The 9,758-nt window shown below is 37.5% G+C and overlaps 1 protein-coding gene across 1 annotated transcript in view; it reads right to left on the minus strand.

The window, feature by feature from the left end:
• The window catches only part of LOC108560583 (NACHT domain- and WD repeat-containing protein 1), a gene marked incomplete at its 5' end in the record, with an annotated part of 19,755 nt that overhangs the window by 5,692 nt on the left and 4,305 nt on the right, over window positions 1-9,758 (minus strand). Inside the window, 12 exon segments of the mRNA XM_017918207.1 lie at window positions 489-921; window positions 984-1,153; window positions 1,215-1,406; window positions 1,498-1,710; window positions 1,765-2,404; window positions 2,830-2,989; window positions 3,096-3,196; window positions 3,256-3,317; window positions 3,374-3,516; window positions 3,571-3,725; window positions 3,788-3,910; window positions 3,975-4,054. Of these exon segments, the coding sequence (XP_017773696.1) occupies window positions 489-921; window positions 984-1,153; window positions 1,215-1,406; window positions 1,498-1,710; window positions 1,765-2,404; window positions 2,830-2,989; window positions 3,096-3,196; window positions 3,256-3,317; window positions 3,374-3,516; window positions 3,571-3,725; window positions 3,788-3,910; window positions 3,975-4,054 (2,472 nt within the window).

Raw genomic sequence — 9,758 nt, forward strand, 5'->3', positions numbered from 1 at the left:
GTTAATTGTTGTATCTTTGCAGGTTACGGGTATAACGCTGCAATTTGCGTGTGAACTAATTACAGGCTGTCGATAATGCATGATGTACAGGTAGTAAATTCAATGTCTCTTTAATAATATAGAATTTTCAACCTGACTCTAATGGAAATAATACATGCTGTATACCATTGACAGACTAATTTACTGACCCAATTAAAAAGTCGTTTGAAATAAAAAAAAAAACTGTTCCCATTGATTTCCTATAATTTACGGGTGCACTATTAAACATCAAACATAATCTGTGGACGCAATACAAATGGGACGGAACATTAAACGAATAAAAAAAAACTTTAGGTTAATGATGCTTTCAAACTTCTAATTAGACTTTATAAATGGAAATATGTATTTTTTAAATTAGTAATTAGTAGAATGAATGTTTATCAAATTGAAATTTTGTTAATGCTAATGAGAGCGTAGTTTTATCAGAAAATAAGTAAAAGAAATCTGACCTTTGAAGGTGTGCACTAGTTGGTTGGTCATGATATGCCATAGCTGTGGGTCGCTGTCGGCGCAGCAAATGACATGTTGTCCATTAGGGGTGGATTCGACTAGGTAGACTTGTGGAGTATTGATGGTTCTGGAATGCGATGGAAGCGGGGGTTGAAGCCAATCGGTCAATGGAACGACCAACGGAAGGGTGAAGCCATCGCACCAAGCCATGGCTGCCGTGACGAGGGAGTTCATTAGGCCTCCACTGCTGCTACGATCCGTAACCGGCCTCAACCAAGTAATAATCTGTGTCCCCAGTTGATAGGTGTCCTTTGTTAGGATATCGGTGGCCTTTCGTATAGCATGGTAAACCAATTCGATTTCTCTATCTAATATGTAACACCTGACGTGCTCCAAGATGCACCGCATGTAGCTAATCGAGATAGTGTGTACCTGCAAACGATATTAGGGATTTGTGAGGTAATGTGATTAACAGATGAGAGTGTCCGGCTTACAACTGCCAACAAGAAATCGTAATTGCATAGAGTGAAGCCCTTGAGCTTCGCCAGGTCCCCGGACTTGAGGAAGTGAATCCAGGATTCCTCGATGTGCCTTGTGCTATATGTCACATCCGAGCGTATCGTCGATTGGAATGGTGTCTCTTTAACGTCGGACCGAAGGGGAGCTGAAATACGAGTAAACTCTCAAACAAACAGAATCGGAAGCAGAAGTCAAACGGTAGATACCGGGTTCATCTTCGGATTCGCTCGTCTCCTCTTCGCAGAACTCATTGAAAAATATATTAGCAATATCTGTATGAGTATTCCGGATGGTCTCCTGATTTTGCAGATATCGCTTTCTTGCGACGCCCTTAATATTCCAGTGCCGCCATTCGATTATCAATTTCCCGTTCATCACTTTCTCGTGCAGCAGAGGTTCTGAAAAAAAAATAAGGAGGCGAAGGAAAAAACGTGGGGTGAGATCCCCGATATTAAACATTGTTCGTTCCGATATTTTCATTAACCGAACTCATATTCCGGCGGATTGTGCAGAAAGTGGAGAAATTGAAGTTGGCATTCTCCAAAGAAATGACGGACACGTTGCTGCTGGTTGGCATCAGTATCTCTAGAAGTTCGGTTTCGGTGAAGCCGTATTCAGAGCAGGTGAGAAGAGCTGATAATCGGGCCACGGCAGGTTTTCCAAAAAGGCTCTCCAACTCATCGAACGCGCTTTCCACTTGATCTGAAATCAATATGGAGATAGCACGAGATCCTTTATCCCACTTTAGTTTTTTACCGCTGAGAGAATCATCCGCCATCGGCAGCTCCAAATAACAATCAGGATTCTTCATTCGATCCTTCTGTACGGCTGTTAACCGCATTGCATCCAATTCCACTCCTGTTGTGCAGATCAGGAAACAATTTCTCGGCAAGCTGATTGGCAGCCAGTTCAAACCAGATCCAGGATCCGTATCCAGGGTATTCAATAAATGCAGATCATCGATGAATATTACTAGCTTCTGGTTCATATCCTCGAAGATGCGTAACAAACTTTGGAACCAGTTGTTAATGTATAGTGGATCAAACGAAGCATCTTTAGGCAGAAATCCTTCCGGCAATTTAAGTGCGATGCATATTTGCTGGCAAATTACACGCAACAACTCCAGGTTGTATGCAGAACGCGGAGTGCTTGAAATGTATCTAACTATACGTAATAGTTTGCAATCGAACCACGAAGCAAAATCTCTGTACAACGTTTTCACAAGCGACGTTTTCCCTGTCCCCGTCTGTCCGTAAATTACAATTGGATTATGTCGGGAATCTGTAGTGCCCTTAACTATTTCCTTTATTCTGTTCACTATATCTGAGTTCGAGAAATCCATCTTGACATCTTCGTAGTTCATCGTTAAGTGTGTTATGTTCTCTTGGAAATTTTCCTTGAAAAGAAAACACGCTCTAGCAACATCTACTAAACCTACGAGCAAGCAACCTCAAAAGTATTATTTCGCCAGGATAATTTATTAACTCATTGCATATATTACATTCAATAAACATGTCAATTATTAAAAATTAAAAATGATAATAATAATTATCATAAATAAATTATTCAAATTCAACTAAATTCTTAATGAATCAGGATATTAATATAGAGTGTACCTTCAAACCATTCAAATTATATTTCTAATCGATAGAAAATGTTGAATAGTTAAGCTTTAAATTAATTTTGCATTATCATAAATTTTAGAAATTAAATTAATAATTCATAAATTTATTGTATTATTAGAAGTTTAATAATTGGACAAAGTGATGAATTTGGATGTTAATATATTGTCGCATTTGTATAGAATTGTGTAACACTTACCTCAACAATCTTCTTGCGTGATTTGAGGTCGGGATCTTCCTTGACGCTCTTCTTGACTAGCATTTGTAGTTTCTTGAAGATCATGCTTTTGAATTTATTCAGATAAATTTCGTGATCTTCATCGTCGGGATCGATGCTGCCGTCTCCCTTGTAGGGCACCCTAAAAAGGGATCGCCAAATGTAATTGAAAAGCTGCGAAATCGATGGTGTCTGAATCGACAATTAAAGATGTTATGAATAATGCACAAGGAAGATGATGGACTTACGTGAAGTGGCATTGATTTTCTTCAGGGATGAGCGAGTTGACATTAGCCTTGAAAGTTTCGGAATCCCTGCGCGAATGTTTCGCCGTCGCATCGCGATGTCCCTGCAAAAGAAAAGCACAAGTTATGAATGGAATGAGGGCGATCCCGAATTGTAATTTACGTGTTCGTAATGGAACTCCCTAATTATGTTCACCATGCGATGTGCGGCGCCTTCGCTCAATTCTGAAACGTTATTAAATGTTATTAATTGCCGGAAATGTGAGAAACGGTTTAGATACCAATAGCGTAGTTGAATTGATGTTCCACAGTTGATCTGAGCAGACGGACGACGGCTTCCTTGTCTTCGATAACACCTCCTGCTGCGCGCAACGCGTTGATTATCTCATCGGTGGCAACCTTCCATTCCGGAAGTTCCAATTTCCTAAAAACATTTCCTTTCAGTATAACTCCCGATCAATCCACGGCCTCCACGAACCCGTAATCCTTAATGTTATAGCAGTCGCCGTCCTTAATGTACCATTTCCTGAGAATATCCGCTGCTGCGTCGTCCTCTTTAACCAATTCAGAAAAGAGCTCATCCTCAATCCTCGCCGGCACCGAACACTGACCGTAGCTGCTCCCGATTAGCGACTACAAGACCAGTTTAGAATTTCTATTGTACGACAGCTGCCCAACGGGTATTCCTAACTTACAATGAAAAAGCAACCCCTTGATACCTCGTGGCACTTCTTGATCTCGGATAGATGGTCCTCGAGAGTTCTAGGGCACAGGCCGTCTCTTTCAGATGCACCGAAATGCATGTCGACAATCTCGACCTACAACATTCAATGCCACTCATAATCCTCAGTTCCATTCTAAACCAAGTTCCACGACACTCACCTCGATCTGATACTCATCGCAAATGATCTGCAACTCGGGGCCGACAAACTCCAACAATAGGCGACGTTCCTCGACGAAATCTTTGAAACAACAAAAGTCAATTTGCATGTAAATAGGCCTCGAGATAGAGGGGAGACACGCAGAATGCCGAATAAAATAACATGCATTACATAAACGGCATGTAATAAAACGTAAGTAATTTTTGAATTTATTGCTTTCAATTTCAACAATCGCAGTAAAACCTTCGTGTTTTTTTTTTTAATTAATACTAGCCTCCACATATGCCAATAATAAAAGCCATATATTAATAAACCGAATAAAAGCACTTCACGTTTCGAGCACCGACCCAACTTCGACCACGAAAAACGTAAAGCCAAGTGCATTTCAATTTAAATTGGAAAACTTTCGTAATTAACAAAAGTTTTTCCTACAACAAATAAAAAAACAATCCTTTATCGACCATCGCAGATTGTGTACCCAAAAGTAAAATATATAACATTTGAGTTTTATGCAAACAAATTACATACAAATTTTATATATCAATTTTATAAACATAATTGTATTTTGTATGAGTTTTTTTTTTTCAACAAAGTTCTTTAAACTTTACGATAAACATGAACAATTATATAAATAAATTGAATAATTTATATGTGAATGAATAGAATAGAATAAAAAAAATTAACAAATGTTTTTCAACTAGCTTGAAATAATACAATTTTTTATTGGTAATTATTTCGAGACTCGTCTAACGAAATATTATGGTTACTTTATTCCCGAACGTGTATTTACTTTTAATTTATGGCGGTTTACTTTAAATGAGAGTGAATTAAAACCCAAACTAGGTGCACGTAAATTTTGTTTTAATGTGCGATATATTAAACCGTAATTTATTCATTGATATTATTAATATGTTAGTCGGCTATAACACTATACAGGGTGAGTCTTCTCTATTGATCCAAACGGCCAGATTTTCCACAAGGCTCCAGCCAGCGCCCCACCGTTACATAATAAGCAAATTTCGGCGAGCCACAACCGTAAAGTTGAAATTTCCTATTACCACATATTATTTTTGATGTATATAACGTAGCTTTAATCTTTTACCCTAGAATATATACAATATACATACATTGCTATCAAATAGTCTGAAATTATTTTTAATTTTTTGAAACAAAAATATTTATATTGTATTATGAAAAATTAAAGTCTAAAATTTAAATACTGTTTGTATTTGTTAGGAATTTTCTTTCTTAATTAGCCTACTAGAGGGAATATCTATTAGTTCAAAGTTGTCAAAAGTTCGCTCATACAATCAATAAGGTTTTTAAAATTTTTGTTTACTTTTTGTAATTTTTACAAATGAAATGAAATACTTGTCAATTTGGAAGAAATGATATTTTTTTAAGAATAAACGGAAATACTGCATTTCATTTTGTAGAAGTAAAAGAAAATTATAAGGGAAATTAAATGGAGATCTTCGTTGTAGGATGGAAATAGATAGAAAGTAAATACTACGAAAATTTATGGGGCTCGTTTTGCGCGCCTCGCGGAAACCAACAAAGAGCTTTCAGCAGATGAAAATGGAACTTTAATGGAGGCAATAAACTTAGTTAGAAAGTGTTTGCGATATTCATGCAATTTGATTCGAAATAAACTCCCGACGATATTATATACTATGTACATATTTAAAAAAAAGAAACGAAAGAAAAGATGTTCTTAGTAGCGAACTAAAATGGATTAGGGGTAACAAGTTGAAAGAGTTAAAGTCGGAAAATAAACGTGTTCTATATAAAACGCGATAGGATGCTGCGAATCCTCTGCATCTCTGCGTCTGTGCTCCGATCCTTAGAGAACATCCCCTTTAATGAGCGCATCGAAAATACTTGTCCATCGCTGCACATCCACCGCAATTATTGAATTAACCGAATCATCCTACTTACGTAATGTAACGATCGCAGTGCTAATCTGCACAATGAAAAGCGTCCAAAGCAAACGCGTTCATTGAAATGTAAACAAAAAAAAAACAACGAATAAATAAAAATATTAATAATAAATGAAAATCGTGGATTCGCCCATGCAAATAATATTGATTGCGACCGTGACATTCATTTAATTTCATTGGTTGGTTAAAAAAAGAGAAGTAATTCAGCAGCAGTAACAGAATGCGTACGACGGGAGAGGAATAGTGAATGCAAATGATACCTAAATATTTGCTTTGGAAATGCGCTGCAGCTGTGTTACAGGAAATCATGTTATTCAATAATTGCCAAAACACACATTCGATTCCTGTTACTTTACTTTTTATTTTATTTATTTTTCCACCTATGGTATTTAAATGCGCTTAATTAATTGATTCCGGCGTCTGGAAAGGATAACGGAAAGGATCGTTGAAAACTTCAGGTTTTATCCGAGCTCTCCGATGCAGCTGCTTGCTCATTTCATTTTTTTATCCTTGCTCCAGCATCACAAATAGCATTTGTCACCTTTTATAATTGGCATTTGATTTTCTATGATGATTATTATTAAAATGGATTTTAATGTTCTGAAAATTTGTAATTTCAGGAATTATTATTTTGTTTTATAAATTTGTGATTCCTCAAATTGTTGTTGTAATATTTTTCCTCTGAAAGTATTATTTATGAAATGTGTTAATTAATTACTAATTTATTTCGTTATAATATTCCTTTGTTATTTTTGTATGGTATGTATTGTTTTCGTGACAAAGAAAATATGTGCTGCGAGGATTGTAATTACTGCTTTGCTTTAGGACTTTTCGTCGGCAATACTTCAGTGTCCTGCGAGTATCTTCAATTTACATTAGGGCCCCAACTTTTGGTCCGGCGCAAATTGGAGTTGATTTACAGCCGCCTACGTCCGGCAGTGTAATTATTATAAGAAAACAAATAGGGCAAGTGCGAGCAAACAGGCAAACAAAAGAAGGTGGCGGAGAAAGAGGAATAGGATAAGGACAAGAAGTAGGGGAAAAAAATGAAGGGAAGGGTTTGGTTTACGAGGGACGGCGACGGTAAGGCATAAAGGGTGGAAAAGCCTGTTGTAAAACGGAAGGCTTTTAAGCGCGGACGGTATTTATATCCTCGAGGCGTTCCGAAAGGTTTATCCCTCACCACCCCCAGGACACTTATCCACCGGCATCCTAGACCAAGGGATACATTTATTACATGAAGTCTGTCGGTTGTCAGACGACGGAAGGATCCTGAAATCAATCATACAAATAATCGAAACGCACACACTGTCGCCGATCCGAATAAATGTTATCCTGGAGGGTCCTGGAGGATAACGCTAGCTAGCATCTGTGCAGCTCCATTTGTTTCCCGCGGAAATTGCGTTCCATTGCGGCCCTCGGCAAAATAATATTTGTGAATTGTAAAGTCTCCGGATGGCTGAGCGCCGTAAAATTGCCAATTTTCAAAATGGATGCGAGAATAGGCCTCACAACGACGAGAAATGGTATAGGGTACAACTCGGGATGTGAATTGGTAGAGAAAACAAGAATGGATTACATCTATATATATATATAGACACCATTCATAAACACATATATATATATAAATATATATGGTTCATTACTTCAGTATAATGGTGATTTTAATGGTCGACGTCGTCGACAAGTACTTAGCGAGATTAACAATTAGATGTACAATTTTTTAACGGTTCGATCTGGTGTAATTTTCAGTGAATTACACTGGCTGCACCATTTATCATCTTAATGCATCTGTTAGACCTGTATTATGCAGCAATAACTCTTTACACAATTAGTCATCCGCTCTAAGGACTACAAAATGGATTATCTAAGCATTATTAAATGAATCATACATCAGGACTACGATGTAGGAATTGCGCTTCTGTATTCAAGTTGTTCATCATTTTATAATACAGTTTATCCTTCAGAAATTACTGAAAAATATATTATTATTATTTTTATACATAATTTTTTAATAATAATAATAATTTATTGGCCAAACATCGATACATAAGAAGAAGAGAAAAAAAAAAGTACAATTTATACATAAATAAATTTTAACATACAATAAATATATATACTAATAGGCTGGCCAAAGGGCTAACGACCGAGGTCTTTCCGCCCTTTTATACATATTTTTCTGATTTAGATATTTTGTGGTATTAGATTCAATTTGAAAGTGATCTTAAATTGTTCCACAACAAAGAGTAGAATAGGAGGTGCTGGAAACGTAGTTGCATTAAATGATGAGCAATTGCATGTGATGAGGAACAAACGATCGGTATAGAAGGCATTCATCGATAAATTTCGTCGAAAGCCAGACCCTGGATGGTCCATTGTTCCTCCAACAATAAACTAAACTGGCCGGGGTCGAAATCCAGCAGGCTTATTAATCGCTTCATTGCATTAATTGGAATAATCCTATAGGGCTCGTGTCTAGCGCAGTGCGAACAACAACAGAAACAACAGCAGCAACAGCAACAACAAGCGTCCGGATCCCATTTGTTTTCGGCGATGCTCTTTCGGCTCATTTTCCCATACGCCCACGTACATTTATTTTATTTCTCGCAGTGTTCGGTTTTCTGCACCGCAAAATAATGTATATTCCCTTCGAAAACGCACCGATTTCATTATTTCAACTACATTTTCATTTCGCCGCAGCTGCATACGAATTGTTTCATGGAATGTTGCTGCCTCCGTGCGCATATTTCCATGCGGAGACACCGACCAAACCCTCAACCTCAACCTCAACCTTAACCTTTAACCCTGACACAAATATATTACATAACTTCCTTACCTCGGTGTCCGCCCTGTCCGTGCGGTGCGCCGGCAGGGGCGGCTTTTGTTGGCTATGCGACCATCCATTAATTAAGCTAATTAACAAAATTAGATTTCCACCACTGTCCGCTGCCATATTATTTCTTAATGCCGCATTTCTAATGTAATTAAGCTCAAGCTAATAACATTTTAATGCGCGCTCGTTAAGAATCAATGATCACGAGTTCGTCTACCCACGCGTTGAATAAACAACTCGGATATCCGGAGATGCGGTTGATCTTATGTTTACAGCACCTTTAACGGTTCGCAAAGATCGTTCGATTGGCATTCATGCAGTTCATCATCGGTTTTATACGACTTTAACGCACATGTATTTTGCAGCCATTAACTGAAGCCGACGTCCTTTATGTGCGTAATGAAACAGAAACAACTGGTTTTATTCCTGTACGAGTTTACGATTCGGTACTTCAAGGCGAATAAATATGTGGAATGCTACACGCGAAATATGACATCGGCAATAGTTCGAACGACAAATACTCGAAGCCGGGAAAACGTTGACTCTGCTGGGTAAACTGAAATAGATAAATAGTGCAGAACAAACAGAAGGAGAGAGAAACACAAAATGGAAAAGAAAGTATGACATGGAATTGCATTGCATTTTACATGTTTGCAGAATGAAACGACAACGCGTTCTTGTAAAAGCATCCGCTTCGCAAGGAAGTCTTTCTCCGAGGACGAGAATTTATTGGCGCTAGCGGATTACAGGGTTGCATTTCCACTAAAGATTAAAGATTAATCAGATCCCTAAACGTTCGTGCTTACGTTAGAATTAACGATGCCTTCTCTCGGAAGGACACAATTCCAAAGGATTACAGAGAGATATAAAATTTAATTAAACGGTCAGTACACATAAACTGTAATTAGATAAAGTAATCAATTTAAGTGGTTCCTTATATCCATTTTAGATTTCGAATATTCTCATCTTTTCTCAAATTATTTCCATTTTCATTACATAAAAGATAATTCTA

The sequence above is a fragment of the Nicrophorus vespilloides genome, unplaced genomic scaffold (assembly GCF_001412225.1).
Source record: "Nicrophorus vespilloides isolate i.1.1-1 unplaced genomic scaffold, Nicve_v1.0, whole genome shotgun sequence".
NCBI lineage: Eukaryota > Metazoa > Arthropoda > Insecta > Coleoptera > Silphidae > Nicrophorus > Nicrophorus vespilloides.